At 39.7% G+C, this 20565-nt stretch overlaps 1 protein-coding gene across 3 annotated transcripts in view; it reads left to right on the top strand.

The window, feature by feature from the left end:
- The first annotated feature begins 2145 nt into the window (after positions 1-2145).
- The window catches only part of LOC106955642 (NT-3 growth factor receptor-like), a 279074-nt gene continuing 260654 nt past the window's right edge, over positions 2146-20565 (top strand). For 2 of the 3 annotated variants that reach the window (XM_015045928.1, XM_015045930.1), the window contains exon 1: positions 2148-3177. In XM_015045928.1, coding sequence (XP_014901414.1) covers positions 2942-3177 — 236 coding nt within the window. In that variant the 5' untranslated portion in view covers positions 2148-2941. Of the gene's footprint in view, positions 3178-20565 lie in introns of all 3 variants that reach the window. The other variant, XM_015045929.1, reaches the window with a different exon arrangement.

Raw genomic sequence — 20565 nt, forward strand, 5'->3', positions numbered from 1 at the left:
ATTTATCCTGGGACTGAACCCCGGTGAGCTCGGGACCAATTAAGCCAAAGTAATGAGCTTTTACCAAAGCAAAAACGACATAATTCTGTGTTAACATGTAGCAGGTAGAATGTGGTCGACGGGGAGGAAAAGAAAAAAGGGGGAAAAAAAGAGGACAAAATCAGAAATAACAAGGTGTATACAGCTATGTGGGTTTTAAAGCCAAGTTTGTGTGCAATGAGACACAGGAGGAATGAAATACATTTTAAACAAAAACATAGCAAAAGATGAGTAATGTCTTCAAATTAATATATTCAACAAACTACTTTCTACTTCTGAACCACCTTAAGAGTATCAAGAGTTTGTATTCTCGTCATGCGAGGAATGTAGTATGTATAAAATTTATTCTGAAATTATTTTTCAGTCTCATGTTATAAAGCTCTTTACTTTTGTGGCGGGTAGCTCTACAATATCGCACATTTCTTCTAAGATCAGACAGGTTGGCAGCCTTGTGTTTAGATGTTCTGGTGTTCATTGTTTGTAGAGCATCTTTTGTTTTTTTATTCCATTTTGAAGGAAATGGAGGGAACTACACTTCCTGAAAGCGCCTTTGTTTGCTCACGTTGAGCTTTCACGCTAACAGAAATAGACGGTTAGAACTCGACCAATAGAATTTGTGTAACAAACTGAACATGTTTACATGGTTGGACATGGTGCCGGCAAAGAGATTCTGTAAATAAAAAAAGCTAAAATGCGCTTAAAGAAATCATAAAGTATATTTTTTAAAATGTTAAAATGGTCAGCTTGCTAGCAAGCCTGACTTTAGCTTTAGCGCTGACGCTAAGCTAGTCAAAGTTGAACACAATCTCAGTTTAAGTGTTATCAAAGTGTTCAGCTGAATTTGTTGCCACAATGAAGTAGCTAAGTTAATTTACGCAAAATAATTTCACAGTCTAATAATCCTGATAAAAATTCAAATAAATTTAATAACCAATATTCCATTGATTATAGCCTCCAAAATTTATTGATATAGTTTAACTGAATCTCCATTATTAGGAAAAGTTTGAAACCACCTTGAATAATTTCAGTAGTTCAGTGTATCTCAATGTATTAGAATATGATTGAAAGGTTAGTTTACTCTAGTGATTCAGTTCAAAAAGTAAAATGCATAAATACATGTCAAACACAGTTTTTATTTACAAAATTATTTTTTCCATTCAACTTTCTATCAATATGCTACGGCTTTTTCACAACATTCCAGTTTTCTGACACTGTTTTGGGTTTTTGTTGTAGCTATAAAGTCTTGACATATTTCACTCCATGTAATGAATCTAAGGAATATAAGCGTCAGTTTCTGAAATGAGTGAAAAGAATATCCCAATGTTCAGATTTTTTTGTGATGTGTTTGTAAATACAGGGTCTTAGTGCTGTCAATCAACCTCGTGTACCCTGCTAAATGGGCTAACAGCATAGAAAAACACTTTAAATTCCAGGAAAACTTTTATTCAACATCATCGGTGGCCATGCTGACTAGCCTAGCATATGTGTCACACAACACACTGGGAAAAGCTGTAGCGTGTACACAAGCATGATTGATTGACCAGGCAGTGTATTTCTGCATTTAGCGTTGAGCACTGGAAGGAAATGGAGGAGCTTGTTTTTGTTTTGTTTTTGTTTTGATTTTATGTCTCATAACATAATGTCACAACATAGTGGCAGTTTTAACAAATATGTAAAAAAAACATATATTTTTTAAACAAGAGTTACATACTGTAGCTTTAAACAAAACATAAAATGAAGAAAAGATTAGTTCCCTTACAAGATGTCACAAAAACTGTTTTATTTTGGGGAGAAGTGGGGGGAGCTTCTATTTTGATTAAAGATTCACAACAAAATACCAAAACAAATTTAAAATACATATATAAGTTTGACTGATTTCATAGAAATATCTGTGGAATACCTTTAAATGATCATTTGGTATTGTAAGCGGAAATAGAATTATTGCTCTGGTCGATCCTCTTTATACGGATGTTTGCAACATATTCTTTTTTTTAATATATATATATATATATATATTTACATGTGAATTATTTCACATGCTCCCCGCCCCCTCCCGCGTGTGTTCCCCGCCGCAGACCTGTCAGTGTGCAACGCGTGAGTCGGAGCGGGGCTCGCCGCTGATCGCATGCAGCTTCTGCAGGTGTCAGTGTGGCTGGAAAGCCAGTAGGAGGGACTTGATGCTCCAACTTCTCTCGTTTTATTTTATTTTTTTTTCCATCTCTCCGGCTCTCTAGCCAGTCGTCCTGGTCCTGCTCGGGAGAGAAAGAGAGAGAGAGAAAGAGAGAGAGCACGCGAGAGAGAGACAGAAACAGAGAGAGAGCGAGAGGCGACGACGGGCATCGGCAGCGCCGCATTTCGTGGGAACACACAATGCATCTGAGGCTGACCGAGCGACTGGAAACTGTTTTTACCGCGCTTTCCTATTTTTGATTCGCGTTTCTCTCCTGCATTTATTTATTTATTAATTTATTTATTTGTGTTGCGTCTTGTCTGTCTTTTCTTTTTCGTCATTCTTTTTTCTTTTTACCCCCACCTCCTCCCTCTTCTTCTTCGTCTTCTTTTTTTTTTTTTTTTCTCCCACCCAGCAGCCTCTGACGCGCAAGGACACTACAGCATCCATCCACGGCAGGAACGCTCACACAGAGCATCCTCTGTACAGGCGCACCAGCCGTCCTTCCTTCCTTCCTTCATTCATTCCTTCCTTCCTTTCTCTCTTACCTTCCTTCCTCCCACTCTCCTCCTCTCTCTTTTTTTTCTCTCCTTTCTTGTTTCTGTCGGAACCCAGAGGACATCGGGAGCCCTTGCTTATACTTAACCCCCCTCTTCCTCTCCACCCACCCACACACCCACTTTTTTCTCTCTCTTCCTCCCCCCCGGCCTCCCTCTCCTCTCCAACGGAGACATGGATCTATGGTTTCGCTCGGTCCGGATTTGCTGGTGGAGGGTTTTGCTTCTGATGAGTGTTTTCCAGGACTACCTGAGCTCCATGCTGGACTGCCCGCCGACCTGCAGCTGCTCTCAAACAGAGATCTATTGCAATAAGTCCGACAACGGCAGGTTCTTCCCGCTGCTCGCCCTGCAAGACGGCAACGGGACCGGTGTGGATATCGCGGACTTATTCAAAAACATAACCTCCATGTAAGTAGCTGCGGATTATGCTGCGCGTTTCTGAATCATTAATTGAGTCCCCCCTCGCCCCCCCCCACTCCAAACCCATCCTTCCTCTACTTCCTGTCTGTTGCTTTCCTCGCGCTGATCAGACTTGTTGGCTGCATGTCTTTATCAGAAGACTTTTTTTCAGTTTAAAGAGGCATTTTTACATTTTTTTTTAATTTTTTTATTGTCTAATTGAGTAAAAATAATTCCAAACAGAGTGAATCAACACAAAACCGTATCAGGAAGTGTATTTTTTTTTGTACGTCTGCGTCCACATAAAGTTGTATCTCCGCAGCAGCATCAGCAGGCCTGCACATCCAGGCGGTGATGTGTGTGTGTGTGTGCGTGTGTGTGTGTGGATGTTGCAGAGAACCTCGCATCACTTCATCTCCCCCCCCTCCCCCGTTTCTGCTCCTCTCCCACATACTGGTGAAAATACAACAAAAAATGCAGAAGGGTCAGCAGCTCCATCTTAGACCTTCTTCATGAAAACTTTATCAGATGATGATGATGATGATGATGGAGATGAATGCTCACTTGTGGCTTTCCGATTTAGCAGCTCAACACAGAGCATCTATGATGACGGTAGACTATCAAACCGCCCCGCACTCCCACACACCCACAGAAGTAGCTACATTTTTATTCTACATCCTCCCCCTCTCTCTTCCCTTTTCTCTCTCTCTCTCTCTCTCTCTCTCTTTCTGGCATCGATCCCTCCTCCCAACATCAAAGCTTTCTTTCTTGAAAAGTCAGAGGAAGAAGTAGGGGGTGAGGGAGGGAATGGGGAGAAAAAAAAAGACATACAAGACCTTAAAAAAAGAAGAAGGAAAAAAGACCCCCGGTGTCGTTGAGGCTGATTTGCATAGAAAGTAAACACCTCCCGTTAACGCAGCGGAATTCCCCGCACGGCTTCTTCCTCCAAAGGACTTTTTTTCTCTCTCTCTCTCTCTTTTCCTCCCATCAGTGTCTTTGGTGTCCCGTTTACCCTCCCACCACGTATTATTTTTTATTTTTTCGTATAAATATACAGACGACAACTCACTCTGTGCCACGGTTCACCGCCTCCCCGGACCACTAGAGGGTAGCCTGGTACCCCTTTATATATATATTCTCTCCTGCCACAACACAAGGAGTCATTGACGTGACTGTTTTATCAGGAGGGAATTCGCCATGGTTTGTTCGCCAGAACGAGCGCAGCAATTTCTTTCTTTCTTTTTTTTTTATGTTACACTCGGCTGCATTAAGTAAAAAGGTGGAACAGTCAGAGGTAATCACTGTTAGTGATTAGCGTGACCGCAGGATGACCCATGCATACAGATTAACTCATTGCCGAACCTGCTCCGTTGGCTTATTTGTCCCCTCTTTTCACTCTCGACCACTAACGTCCGGAAAGCGTCTTGTTTCTGGTTGTTACAATGGTCTCTCTGTTTAAACCCCCTCCAAAAAACAAACAAACAAACAAACACACAAACAAAAAACAACAACAATAAGCTTTTGGTGGATATTAAATATTAGCCACGGAAATTATTTCAATTTTAATCAGGCAAAACTGTTGGTACCTCAGAGCAAGAAGCTTGATTTCACACCTATCTTTCGGTTTGGTGTAAATGTTTCTAAGCAGATATGTATCCAGGCGTGGAAGAAAATATCCCAGTGTGTTATATTTAAACATATTTGGATATTTATCATTTTTAGCAACACTAACCAATGTTAGCGTTATAACTACTTTAAATCTTTGGTAAAATGCATGAAAAACGCTATTTCTGGTAAGGCATAAATGAGGACAACCCCAATGTTTATTCCCACTTCAATTGGCTAAAATTACACACAAGCCTTTCAGATTAGGTTTACATTGTAAAAACACTGCTACTAATCATTTTTGCAAGACCTATTTAAACTTCAGACGATTAGCTTGGTGTCGCTCTTGACATCATTTTTAGAAAGAAGACCTTATGATGAAAGATGTCGTCAAAAAATTTCAGTCATTCCACTGTATGCAAAAAGAGTCTACGAGTGGAAGACCTTCAGAACAGCTGCCAACTAACTCTGGTTTGGCTGTCCAATCACGTTTACCCTGAGAACACACCATAAGATGCTTCAAGAAGTCTCCAAAAAGATAAAACCCTACTGTAGTTAGTCTCTAAGAAAAACACAAAGACCACAGTAGAGTTTGGCAGAGAGAGTGCAGACAAACATCCAGGACTTTAGGAATATTGCTCTTTGAATAAATGAGTGTACAGCCGAATTACTTGGACACCAGAACAGACATCATGTCTGACACAAGCCAAATACAGTTAGACAGAAAAAAGGAGCTACAACGGTGAAGCACGGTGGTGGAAGTGGTTTGGGAATAGTTTGTTTCTTCAGGTCCAAGGATGCTTGGGGGAAATAAATGACATCTTTTTTGCGGAACTGGACTTTGTAGCAGGACAATGACCTAAAACATCTCAGCAAATCCACCAAAAACTGGCTGAGAGTTTTTAAATAGAAAGTCTTGCCTCAAGTCAAAGCCAATATGTTGGTCTTTGCAAGATATTGTTGGAAGACTTTTAATGGGCTGGACATGGAAACGTGCCTTTAAATATCTGCAAGAAATGATTAGCGAGGCAAACCCTTCACCAGACCGATGGCAGAGATTGTACATAGAAATATGTCACTGAAGTTATATAAACTAATCCCACACTTTAGTGTGGAATATTGACAGTCAGCAGGGTGTGCCAGCTTTTTTTTCAGTTAAAAACACATTTTGTTTCTTTATTATTCTTGTTTACTTTATTGATTCAAACAAGATTGTTTTTACTGGTGTTATTAAGCTGACAATGTGTGTAAGCTATGTCTAAATGTTCAATTTAGCTAGAAATGGGTATATAGTAGCTCTCACAAATTAAAATATAATATATTTCCATGCTGAAAAGGTTTCTGTGTTGGAACAAGACGAAAGTGTTTCATCCAGCTTTAACTTCTTTAAACACTGTATTACTGCTGAAGTCAAACTGCGAGCTGAGGTTCTCAACTGTGACACAGTCACTGCCAAAGACCAGCATGTTTTAGCTGGAGATGGATTAAAGACCTTCTTGTAAGAATAATAATGTTATATAAACATCATGTTTTTAGTAAGAAATATGGATTAAAATCAACCAAAATTGCATGCAGGCAAACTTTGAACCAGTTTTACTAAAAAAATACATACTTACTACAATCAGTTTGTTTTATCAGTGTACTCCTTTCTAGATAAACTCAAAGTCACGATCTGATCGCCTTGTTTGCCTTTGAGAAAACCCATTGCGACTGACCCAGGACTAATTGTGCATTCCTAGTCTGCCGGCTCGTCCTGTTTTTTCCTTCGTCCTTTTGCTGCTCAGTATGGACAGCAGCGTCCGGCCAGCAGCACCACCAGCAGCTCAATGACGGCCCATCAGAGACCACACCACCCAATGTCACACAGCCCAACACATCTGCACTGGTCACACAAACGGTTGCAGTCTGAGCAGCAACAACTGGAGGAGCCTGATCTAACGAACCAAAAACTGCTAAAAACCGGAAAGCTTGTGATCTCCTCCGTCATGTCTCCATATTAAGATATACGTTAACACATATCTTTCTATGTATCCTCTCATTTAGAGAATCATACTTAGGAAAAAAAACTGCATATGAAAGCCTTAGTTTTTGCTCCTGACTTAGCATACGCTAACAAGACAAACTATTAGAGTTTACCAGATTTAACTGGTGTAACAATTTGCAAATATTTGATTTGATTCTGAATCTTGTAACCATTTTGTCATTGAAATATAGAAGATTAGCAGAAAAAAAGACTTGATTAAATTCTAACTAATTATTAAAAAAACATTCTGCTACTTTTAGCACGTAAAGCGAGAATTTAATTTAGCCAAATTTTAATAAATGCTTCAAATTTATTACTCAACTAAATTAGTTACATTCTAACAAATAAGTAAGATCACATTTACCATCTTGTTTGTAATCATGCGTGAATGAGAAACAAAGAATTGGTGTAAGGTAGTAAATATTCTGAAAGTGGTACATTTTAAAAAATTTATTAACAAAATTTTCTCCATGACAACCTTAACTGAGATTGGCAATAATTAGCAACTAACATCACATTTACAAATGTATACTAGACTAAAATTAAAGTCATTTTAATGGCTAAAACCCTCTGATATTCCCCTTTATAGTTTGTGGCTTACTTAGGGTTGAGTTAAGTAGTGCACCATCACCTACTGCATCTTTTCTATCTGAATAAAGCAATTTCATGCTTGATGATAATTTGTGGCTGCCCAGACAGCCGCACTCTTAAAAGACGATAACTGGTATCCATAGCAATAAGAAGCAGTCAGAGGCAGGGCCCACATGCACCACAAGTGGTCCTTGATCTTCTCTCTTTTAAGTAGGAAGATGCATATTCTGCCAACAAGAACACCTTTTTTTTCTTCTCCTTTTTGTTAAAAAGGCGTGAGCAGATCAAGCTAATTTATGTAGACAGAAAGCTGCAGCAGCGGTGACTAGCAATAAGTGCAGAAAGAAAGTGGGGGGTACTGGCCAGCCAAAGAAAACTGCCAAGTCCAGATAATAGTTTTCCAGTTCTCTCCCATTAGAGATTCATCACAAGAAGCATTGCTGCATGAAGCGGATAAGATAAGACCTCGACTCGAAGAAAAAAAAAAAATCAGCTTTCCGTGAGCAGCTGAGTTTACTGGTTTGTGAAAATGTGTCCGTGAGCCGAGCGCAGGAATCCTGTCTGCGTTTTTTAACTTGGAGCAGGATTAGTGGGCTTATTTTCCACATAACTGTGTTTCTTACTGTACTTTTTTAAAAATGACTGTTGCTTTAAGCTTGTGGGGGTTTAAAATGTAAAGCCAAGCTCTAGTGCCTTTTCTGTTTACTTGCTCTCTCATCCCCTTAAAACATATACAAACAATCTTGGCATGTTTATTAGTTGTTGTTTTGTTGGTTAGCTAGCCTCTTCCAACATGTTAAAGCAGTTTTCCTATTTGGAAGGAATTCATGAAAGGACATAGCGCCGTGCAAAAGTGTTCACACCCCGTCATCAACAAGATTCTACATCATTTATGTGGCGGATCAAAACAAATAAGAGCGTAATTGTGAAGTGAGATGAAAAGAGGATTTTAAGGGTGCAGTGTTATGTATTTTCTTGGCACATGGTGCCATTTTAGAACACAATAAAGTAACTATTATCTTTAGTAGTCATAAACATGCTATATATCAAATATAAATTAAAAGAAAATTGTCTTTGTAATATAACAGGCTTCTGTCTCTTTAAGAAGCTCCTGCTCTTTCTGAAACTCCGCCTTAAGGAAGTCGTCACCACATGCTCTTCTATTAACCCTTTGACAACATTTTTACCATCTTTGCTCTGAGAAGTAGCTGGTATAACGAGCTCAGCAGATTTGCAGTTCCACCAGGTGTTTGCTAATTGTTGCTAGCTAGTCTGAAGGAGCTGAGGTGGGGAGTCACGGGGGAGGGCATGCAACACTCCAGGTATGTTTTTGATGAGGGAATAACTATTAAATGATGTAAAGCTAAACTTTACATAACACTGACCCTTTAAAGATTTATTTTCCTAATACAAATCTGAAAAAATGTGTAATAAATTTGAATTGGATTCCCTTGACTCAGTACTTTTTAGAAATTCTTTTTGCTGCAACTGCAGCAGATACCATGCATATTCATAGACTTAAATGTGAACACAACAGACATTTCTGGCCATTTAAAGAGACGTGTATGATTACAGGATGACAAAATGTGAAAATGTTCAAAGGGTTAGAATACTTTTGCAAACAGTTGGTGGTGTTACATCATTGTTTCTGGAGCCTCTGTTGTAAGTGTCATAGTTCAAACAGATGACAATAGTATGTTCTCACTTTTAGGGAACATTAGTGGTGCTCAAAATCAACGACTCCCACTGGTGCAATGAAAACTCTGTTTGCTATATACCCAGAATGTAGACTGGCCCTGCAGCAGACGGGAGGAAAAAAATCATCCTCTCCTTTGGGCTGGGAGGAAAATCTTATTAATCCCATAATGTTAAGTGTCAATTTGTCTTTCCATTTAACTGTTAGAGATGACACTCAGTGTGCTCACTGTAAGAACAGACTTTGGATTACAGTGGCTCACAGTGAAAAAAGGAAACTATGATCTGAGAACCAGTTAACAGGAATCTCGCCCTGAGATTCCACCAGCAGTCACATGTTCGCAATTTCACGCTCTGCGCTGCCTCGGCCACTGATCTGTACGGTCATTACCATGTCTTTCATTTGCCCCCCTCGTCTCCTGAGGCCCCGGGTTTGATCCTTTTACTCAACAACGCATGCATGCTGTTGCTGTCGTTAACAGAATTGTGGCACTCTGTATACCTGTGATGGAAGACATTTTGACTCGGTGAGGCAGAAAAAAAAACACAAGGGTCAGTCACGTGTCTTTTTTTTTTCCTGTAATGACCTGTGGGAAGGCATGATGGTTCTGTTCTCCTCTCCGCTATGACAAGTTGCTCTATCTGCTGTGAAAAGAGTCCAGAGATAAAAATCAATTGGTGACTGATGGTTCAAGATAAAGTGTGAATGCTACATCTTTCATCTCTTCATATAGCAGAACATTGGCAACTTTGCAACAGAAGATTTATATATACTAGCAAAAGTGAAACGGACAAGGAGAAACATAGTGCATGTAGCTGCTGTGCCTTTGACAAGTTGTATAACGTCTGAAAGACATATATTTTAATATTTTATAAATGATAAATCTTTGGGATCAAGATTTCATGTCTAGACTGGTTTCTTGGAAGTTGCTCTACTTCAGGAATGTCATTATGGCAAATATGTATATATAACTAACATGACCAACTTAAGGTTGGTCATGTTAGTTAAATATGTCCCACCACTACCTACACTCGAACATGGTGCGAGGCTTGCAGCTATATTTAGATAAGAATTTGAAAGTATGTGTTTTATTTAGAGATGTACCAATCTGTCTTTTTCTGGCCAGCCCCATTTTCCATTTTTCTTTCAGATATGATCTGCCAATTTCACTTTTGACAGATTTGGGTTTTTGTTTTACTTAAAGCACACTTTTGCTTGCCTGGTCATAGCCTTCCTATGGAATTCTGCTTTCTTCCCTTCTCCATTCACTGCTTTGTCTGGGATTTCTCGCATTGAGTTTGATTCCTCAGGATCCATTTCATGATGGCCAATCAGCAAACAGAAGGAGTTGTAAACGATGACGTTGAGTTTCTGCTGTGTTTTTAAATTATAGTCTGCTTCTATAGGGTCACAGTTTGATGCTAACGGTGGAGGAAGTGAACAAAGTCAATCAGTTTATGTTGGCCACGCTTCCACATATTGAGCAATTAAAGTTGGAGCAAGAGGAAAGTTTAAGACATTCTATTGCTAGTAAAGATATTGTGGGTAGAGATATAAAGATTTACTCACCTCGGAAAACCAAATGATTGAAGCTGAAAGTAAAACAGATGAGCTTTGACAGTTTTCGATTCTCAAAAATTTCAATAATTTCCCTACAAGCCTTTTTCAATAAGCCAACATAACATGGCGATATAGCTAAAAATATCTCAGCAGCTTAAGAACTAACAGACAAAAGATTTTTTTAAAAATTTGAATTAATGAATGAATGAGTGAAGATACGTTGTTAATCCCAGAAGGAAATTCACATTTCAGTGAGGGAGTTCTGGTCTCAGGAACCTGGAAAACGGCCCGGACGAGCCCCCACTTTGTTGTGATGCAACCTTTTTCACTTCCATACAGGTGGAGGTTTTCAGTCCATTAGAGGACAAAGGAACTACAAATTTATCCCAATTTATGCATGAGAGCTTATGTCGCTGACCTTTATGAAATACAAATAATTTCATAAAAGTAATGTTGATTGATGCATTTAATGACTGTGAATAGCTGTTCTTAGATTTGATAGATTTGTTTTTCAGTATTTGATCAAATCCAATCAAGCCAAATTAATTGATCCTGATCTGAGTGAAAGATGGGGGCTATTCTAATATAATGTGCATAAGCATGCTGTCAGCACACAAAGCACTATCTTCTATTGCACCACACGATGTGACTCAAGTCGTGTTTCCCTAAAATGTGACCCCTGATGAGCGAAATGTCCGCTTTATGCCTTTGAGCCAAGCAGTCTGCCTTAAAAGCTGCCACTGCTCCAACTTTTTCTGCAGAGATTTATGTGCATTGTAAAATTGCCATCTGCTTATCAACAAACAAAATGAGACTCCCACCCTGTTACATGGTTTACTGTTTATCTCTGTTGCCAAATGTGGCTTGAAGCTTGTCGTCTGACATCTTTTAAAATCTTGATTCTCCTGTTCATGAATGAGTGTGCCGTCTTGTTTTTAAAGACTTGTTTTGGCTCCTCTTTCATTCATGTCACAAGTTTCATTTGCCTTGATTATCCTTCACTTGCAGAATGTGCACCCATTAAATTCTCAAGGTCATCAAATTGAGTATAAAAGATGTCTTCTAGCTGTCTCTGCACTGCTTGGTTATTTTAGAAGTGATTGAAAGTTGTCTGCTGTGCTCATAAATTCACACATGCTGGTGGAATTGAAGATTTTTAAGGCATATTTCTAACAATATGAGAGCCTCCACACCAGCCCTGCATATGTATATCGCTTTAATCAAACTCTGGTTAATTGGTTTAAAAAGTCTGGTTTGTATGCAGACGAACCAAAAGCGTGACCGCTGGTCTGCCTAAAGACCTCTGTCTCTTTCTATTGCGCAGTTCGAATGCACATGTGAATCCTAAGCAGACTGTGAGACTGCTCCAAAAGTAGGAAACAAACTGTAGCGCGGTGCATTCTGGGTAAATACTTCCTAAACAAACATGAGAGTCTGGAGCTAGTGGGAGAAATGGCTTGTGGTCTTCTGCCATCGACAAAAGAGAAATCCTACAACCGTTAAAATCTAACATTTTTGTCTACATTTTGCGAAGACGAAAGTTGCTCTGTGTCTTCTTCAGAGGTATTCGTGTTGTTTCCTTCAGTGCTTCTTGTTGCAGCGCCACTGCAGGTGAAGGGGGTGAACAGGTTTTTCAAAGGGTTTGAAAATGTAACAGGTGTTGCAGTATTTGATCCCTAGTCCAACAGAGTCTACCAAACTGAGAGAACACCCTATGAAAAACTTTTCACTCAGAATGGTTGGGAGAAAACTTTTAGTTTTGTTCTTAGCAAAACTTTATGATGAAACATCCAATTAGATAACATGATCTCCTTCTGACCCCATGAGTGTAAAATCTCTTCCTGGTATGTTCTGACAAATTGCTGCGTTTGTCTTCATCAGTCATCGGAGTTGACGAGGTTCATCCTATCTCTGTAGCTCAAAGATCGACAATCCATTAGCGACCCACATCCAAGCCTCACAGTAAGCACAGCCTTTGATGGCTCTTCTCCAAATTTTGTGTTAATGGTTGTGGTCATTTAATAAAGTTTGGGTTTTTTTGTCTCAAGTGTCCATGCTCGAGTACGAAGGCTTTCTTCTTCAATTTCCTCCTTACTGATCGGTTTGAAAGAGCTACAACCCTTTTCAAAGAATTCAGAGTTCTTGTTTTTGTGTTATTTTCTTTTTTTGTGGCTTGGTTTCAACAGAATCCCCAAATTCTCCACTGCTTAATTAAAGTTTGAACGGTGCAGTTTGGCATTTTCAATTCCTTGGATATGTTTCTTTATGTTCTTTTCCTGTTTTTTAAAGTTCAGTTATCATCTTCTGCAGATGCTTTGGTAATAATTTTCCTTTCCTCGTGGCTCAGAATCAAACATTTGTGTAGCACTGCGTGGAACATGCACAGAATCTCACACACACACACACACACACACACACACACACACACACACACACACATTGTAAGTAAACATATAATGATGGTAATCTTTAGTAGCTCTTTGAATCCATATGATTGGAGTGTTAGTGTGTTACACAGTGAAAACATTCAGGTTATGTGAACTGCTCTTCAGTCTTACGTTGGTAGTTTTTGTTGTGATCATTTCTAAAGAGCAAACTGGTAACGGATGTCTTTACCCAACCCACTAAACGAGAGTGATGCGAAGGTTTCGCGTTATCATTCAGATTGTCTGAAAAATCGCAAATAAATCAGAAATCCCCCACCGGGGTTTTCAAACTGAACAGCACCTCCGTATTAATCTTCAAGCACCTTCAAGCACACAGTTTATCTGAGACGATCTTGCAGAGGAAATGAACCTGTTCAATGCAGAATTGCTTCCAAGGTCTTCTGAGGTGACTTGCGTGGGCTGAAAGGTTCCCCCCCCCCCCGTCCCCCCTCAGTACAGACACCGAACGTTGCCGCATTACGTAAAAAATTCCCTACTTTCCCTGCCGGTTATAACTCATGAGCAGCCCACGTCCTTCCACCTGTTTATGACTTCAGATTTTCTTTTTTTTTTCTTTTTTTAAGTCTTGCATAAGGCTTCTCTGCAGAAATTGATTTGTAGAATTTGCACCGCAGTTGTAAAACTGTGCAGAGCTTCAGGTCTTGGGTGGCACTTGAACTGTCAGCCAAAAGATTTCACGCGCACACATGGATGTGGAACTTGTGCAGCTTAGTCAGGTCTGTGTAGTTTTATGTAATGCATTGTAAACAAAGCATCATATCTAAAATAATCTCTTTTGTCTTTTCTAGAGGGGATTAAAAGTCGCCTCATTTAACAATCCTCAAAGGATATCTGATCATCTGAAAGCCTGATTCTTCTTCATTGGGCCGTTAAGAGGAGGAGAAAATTGTCACATTGCATTGCTCAGAGTGAAATTAACCAGCATTCCTGCAGGAGTTTTTCCATTTCCACTCAATTCAATTAAAAGTGAGCAACAAGCAGAGCTTGTGCTGTCTGTTTAACTTCATATTAAACATTTTCATCAGCTGGAAAATGGTTCCCTTACCTCACGAAAGGTAGACAAATATTTTAAGAATACACAAAATATATATTGTACCTATTATTATTATATAATTTATTCTGCTTCCAGTTAAGTCAAAAATCCTTTGCAAGTTGTGATTCTTGTAGATCTCTTAGTGCTAGTCGCATATTTATCATTTATATATTCACATATAGCAGCTGTACCTTCAGTTCTCAAGTTAAGAACAACATGTTGTGGACTAATAGAATATTAATAGTCACACCAATAGTGATGAAGAAACAGTGCAGAATGTGGAGCGCTTTTTGCTTTGTGTAATACAGAAATACTTTTAGATAATTTGTTCTTGAATAAACTATTAGCTCTTTCTAGGAGAGAGATGCTGAAAGACAAGACCGAGTGTATCATCTTAGACGTAAAGCTAAGCTGTTAGCAGCGATGTGTCGGCTCCCATACAGGAAGAAACAGAAATCCAGACTAGATGTCGCCTCAGTGAAGAGGAAAGAACTGAGAGAAAAGGAAGTTAAACGTTGAAATAACATGGAATAGTGCAAGATTGGAGAGTAGCAGGAGAAGGTAGCAGAGTAAAGAAAAGCCGTCGTTATCACATTTAATCAAGACTTTTTATCATTTCATTATTGGACGTCTACGTTTTGAAGACAAACTTTCTGATCTGATTGTAAGAAAATTGTTTTGTTTTTCTTTTTCCACAAAAAAAAACAACTTTTTTTTTTAAAAGACTTTGTACCTCCTACGTACCTGACATATGACTTAGATGCATTTACACACAAACACACACTTCAACCCTCAGCCGAACATTTCTTCTCCCTTCACATTTGCAGCTATATTTAGTGTCTGGCCCGACCGCCCAGCTTCTGTTCTGTTCCCAGTTCTGCGTCTTTGTTCTCGGCGTCGTGCTGGGAGGTTACGAGGTCTGGGCTTCTGATGCTTACCTCCACCGGATCGCTTGTCATCCATCTTTATTTAGTCTTTTTATCATCCTGATACATCACTCTGTGGTGTTATTGATTGATTTTTTTTTTTTTTCGTTTTTCTTCAGAGAGGTGAGGAGTGTCGTTTTAGATTTTTTTTTTCAGGGGATTAGGATCATTTGCAGCACAAGTAAAATCATCCAAAAGCTCACATTTGCTTTCCCAGCTGTGCACAGACCGTAGCTCACAACCTAACACCCGACTGACATTTCCTGAGGTTTGCTTTACTACTGAAGTGGAACAAACATCGCGATCTGTCGCCTTTTTTTTTTTTTTTCCAAATGAGAACCAAAAATGTCTCAACATTGTGGTAGAGACATCCCAGAAACTCAAATGTATATTTTATTTGCATCATTAAAAACTGAAAATGTTTCATTCATTTGTTTTATTCCACTGTGCCGTTGTGCACCATATTCAAAAATAATGATTTTACATAATACCGCCCCTTTAATTGAGGTTTCTGTTGCTCAATTAAAACGAAGTATCTACATTTTTTAGCTTTATAATCATGTTAGAATGTTTTTCCCTCTCTAAAACACACCTGGAGTTTTGCCTTGATTCCTTCATGCATGTTTGAGAAATCCTTTAATCTCCCATGGCAACCATTCAGCTGTGCAAAACGCCTTGGGGGACCTAGCTCCGCCTTGGAGTCCTAACCTGCAATTTCCCCACTCAGCTCCTTCAGACTAGCCAGCTGCAATTAGCAAACAGCTGGTGGAGCTTCACATCTGCTGAGCTCATTACAGGAGCTACTTCTGCTGGTAAAAATGTTGTTAAAGGGTTAATAGAGGAGCCATGTTGTGACGACTTCCTGAAGGCGGAATTTCAGAAAGGGGAGTTTTTAAAGAGACAGAGACCCCATTTCAAGGTGTTAAATTACAAAGTCACATGTTTGACACATGTATCATTTTTATAGCAACTGAAGATAACAGTTACTTGATTGTGTTGCACAATGGCACTATGTGGCTGGAAAAGACACAACTTCCCCTTCACAGTCATTGAGCTGCAGCTGTAATGTGACAAAATGCTCAGAATTTACCAACACTTTCTGCATATGAAAATGACAGAGAGATCTTATTATCAAATACAACTTGCAGCACTGATAATCAGTGATATCATGTGAGCTTGGTTAGCTCATTCAATGACAGGAATAGTTTTCGTATCTCTGGCTCCGTAGGTCCGTAGGAGACCTGCTCCGGTCCATCAATAAGTGATGGCTCTGTTTTGAAATCTTATGTCATGAAATGTCGCATCTTTAGGCCCATGCTGTTCTCGCATCATCATCTCTAATCTTGTTTAACTTCCCCGGACAGAGTTGCGAACACGCTGCCAGTTGGTTCCCACCACTGAGACCCCCCGCCGCCTGCACCACCTCGGGCAATGCACGACGGGCCCCACTGTTATAGGCGTATCATCAAGTTTGCATGAGCCTCTCTTTGTGAAAAGTAGGTCAGGGCTGCCATGAGAGAATCAGGAGGAGAGAGCGGCGCCTTGGTTCAGATCTTTCTGCATGCAGCGATGCTGCTACGAGTCCCAGCCATGTGACTGACCCAGCTTCTCCCGTCGCCCTCCTCCTCCACCCCCAAACACCTCCACCAATACTGCTGCATCTGCAGGCAGCCGAGGCACCATTAGAGATGCATACTAATGAAGCCCCTTCGCTCCGACTTAACAATCAAAAGATGCATTGATGATCAGGAGGGTGGGGGCAACAAAAAAAAAAAGAAAAAAAAAGAAAAGCTAAACTCAAGCCTCTGCTGCTTCTGCTAAGACTGGAGGAGACCTTCACAGTCTCTGCATTCCAGCAGTTTGCTGTTGACATTCAGCTGAGCCTCTGCTCCTGTGCAGCAGCTCAGGAGTCCATGTTGCTTCAGTGTGCAACGGTTTATCATATCAAAAGTGCCGATGCAGTCTGGAAAAGTATCGGATTGGATAACATCATTTTCCAGGTCTTGGAAGATGCTTAGACAAACGTTTCTTTAGACAAACATGTAACCAAGTTTGACGAATGCAGCCGTTTTCTATTGATTCATATTATTTCTAATACAAGTTGATCTTAACATCACTTTTTTTTCTTTCTTCTAAAATAAAAATCCAAGTACTTTCACATTCCTTAAGTGTGTTTTCACACNAGGGAGTTCTGGTCTCAGGAACCTGGAAAACGGCCCGGACGAGCCCCCACTTTGTTGTGATGCAACCTTTTTCACTTCCATACAGGTGGAGGTTTTCAGTCCATTAGAGGACAAAGGAACTACAAATTTATCCCAATTTATGCATGAGAGCTTATGTCGCTGACCTTTATGAAATACAAATAATTTCATAAAAGTAATGTTGATTGATGCATTTAATGACTGTGAATAGCTGTTCTTAGATTTGATAGATTTGTTTTTCAGTATTTGATCAAATCCAATCAAGCCAAATTAATTGATCCTGATCTGAGTGAAAGGTGGGGGCTATTCTAATATAATGTGCATAAGCATGCTGTCAGCACACAAAGCACTATCTTCTATTGCACCACACGATGTGACTCAAGTCGTGTTTCCCTAAAATGTGACCCCTGATGAGCGAAATGTCCGCTTTATGCCTTTGAGCCAAGCAGTCTGCCTTAAAAGCTGCCACTGCTCCAACTTTTTCTGCAGAGATTTATGTGCATTGTAAAATTGCCATCTGCTTATCAACAAACAAAATGAGACTCCCACCCTGTTACATGGTTTACTGTTTATCTCTGTTGCCAAATGTGGCTTGAAGCTTGTCGTCTGACATCTTTTAAAATCTTGATTCTCCTGTTCATGAATGAGTGTGCCGTCTTGTTTTTAAAGACTTGTTTTGGCTCCTCTTTCATTCATGTCACAAGTTTCATTTGCCTTGATTATCCTTCACTTGCAGAATGTGCACCCATTAAATTCTCAAGGTCATCAAATTGAGTATAAAAGATGTCTTCTAGCTGTCTCTGCACTGCTTGGTTATTTTAGAAGTGATTGAAAGTTGTCTGCTGTGCTCATAAATTCACACATGCTGGTGGAATTGAAGATTTTTAAGGCATATTTCTAACAATATGAGAGCCTCCACACCAGCCCTGCATATGTATATCGCTTTAATCAAACTCTGGTTAATTGGTTTAAAAAGTCTGGTTTGTATGCAGACGAACCAAAAGCGTGACCGCTGGTCTGCCTAAAGACCTCTGTCTCTTTCTATTGCGCAGTTCGAATGCACATGTGAATCCTAAGCAGACTGTGAGACTGCTCCAAAAGTAGGAAACAAACTGTAGCGCGGTGCATTCTGGGTAAATACTTCCTAAACAAACATGAGAGTCTGGAGCTAGTGGGAGAAATGGCTTGTGGTCTTCTGCCATCGACAAAAGAGAAATCCTACAACCGTTAAAATCTAACATTTTTGTCTACATTTTGCGAAGACGAAAGTTGCTCTGTGTCTTCTTCAGAGGTATTCGTGTTGTTTCCTTCAGTGCTTCTTGTTGCAGCGCCACTGCAGGTGAAGGGGGTGAACAGGTTTTTCAAAGGGTTTGAAAATGTAACAGGTGTTGCAGTATTTGATCCCTAGTCCAACAGAGTCTACCAAACTGAGAGAACACCCTATGAAAAACTTTTCACTCAGAATGGTTGGGAGAAAACTTTTAGTTTTGTTCTTAGCAAAACTTTATGATGAAACATCCAATTAGATAACATGATCTCCTTCTGACCCCATGAGTGTAAAATCTCTTCCTGGTATGTTCTGACAAATTGCTGCGTTTGTCTTCATCAGTCATCGGAGTTGACGAGGTTCATCCTATCTCTGTAGCTCAAAGATCGACAATCCATTAGCGACCCACATCCAAGCCTCACAGTAAGCACAGCCTTTGATGGCTCTTCTCCAAATTTTGTGTTAATGGTTGTGGTCATTTAATAAAGTTTGGGTTTTTTTGTCTCAAGTGTCCATGCTCGAGTACGAAGGCTTTCTTCTTCAATTTCCTCCTTACTGATCGGTTTGAAAGAGCTACAACCCTTTTCAAAGAATTCAGAGTTCTTGTTTTTGTGTTATTTTCTTTTTTTGTGGCTTGGTTTCAACAGAATCCCCAAATTCTCCACTGCTTAATTAAAGTTTGAACGGTGCAGTTTGGCATTTTCAATTCCTTGGATATGTTTCTTTATGTTCTTTTCCTGTTTTTTAAAGTTCAGTTATCATCTTCTGCAGATGCTTTGGTAATAATTTTCCTTTCCTCGTGGCTCAGAATCAAACATTTGTGTAGCACTGCGTGGAACATGCACAGAATCTCACACACACACACACACACACACACACACACACACACACACACACACATTGTAAGTAAACATATAATGATGGTAATCTTTAGTAGCTCTTTGAATCCATATGATTGGAGTGTTAGTGTGTTACACAGTGAAAACATTCAGGTTATGTGAACTGCTCTTCAGTCTTACGTTGGTAGTTTTTGTTGTGATCATTTCTAAAGAGCAAACTGGTAACGGATGTCTTTACCCAACCCACTAAACGAGAGTGATGCGAAGGTTTCGCGTTATCATTCAGATTGTCTGAAAAATCGCAAATAAATCAGAAATCCCCCACCGGGGTTTTCAAACTGAACAGCACCTCCGTATTAATCTTCAAGCACCTTCAAGCACACAGTTTATCTGAGACGATCTTGCAGAGGAAATGAACCTGTTCAATGCAGAATTGCTTCCAAGGTCTTCTGAGGTGACTTGCGTGGGCTGAAAGGTTCCCCCCCCCCCCGTCCCCCCTCAGTACAGACACCGAACGTTGCCGCATTACGTAAAAAATTCCCTACTTTCCCTGCCGGTTATAACTCATGAGCAGCCCACGTCCTTCCACCTGTTTATGACTTCAGATTTTCTTTTTTTTTTCTTTTTTTAAGTCTTGCATAAGGCTTCTCTGCAGAAATTGATTTGTAGAATTTGCACCGCAGTTGTAAAACTGTGCAGAGCTTCAGGTCTTGGGTGGCACTTGAACTGTCAGCCAAAAGATTTCACGCGCACACATGGATGTGGAACTTGTGCAGCTTAGTCAGGTCTGTGTAGTTTTATGTAATGCATTGTAAACAAAGCATCATATCTAAAATAATCTCTTTTGTCTTTTCTAGAGGGGATTAAAAGTCGCCTCATTTAACAATCCTCAAAGGATATCTGATCATCTGAAAGCCTGATTCTTCTTCATTGGGCCGTTAAGAGGAGGAGAAAATTGTCACATTGCATTGCTCAGAGTGAAATTAACCAGCATTCCTGCAGGAGTTTTTCCATTTCCACTCAATTCAATTAAAAGTGAGCAACAAGCAGAGCTTGTGCTGTCTGTTTAACTTCATATTAAACATTTTCATCAGCTGGAAAATGGTTCCCTTACCTCACGAAAGGTAGACAAATATTTTAAGAATACACAAAATATATATTGTACCTATTATTATTATATAATTTATTCTGCTTCCAGTTAAGTCAAAA

The sequence above is a fragment of the Poecilia latipinna genome, unplaced genomic scaffold (assembly GCF_001443285.1).
Source record: "Poecilia latipinna isolate Pla-1442-1.1 unplaced genomic scaffold, P_latipinna-1.0 Scaffold755, whole genome shotgun sequence".
NCBI lineage: Eukaryota > Metazoa > Chordata > Actinopteri > Cyprinodontiformes > Poeciliidae > Poecilia > Poecilia latipinna.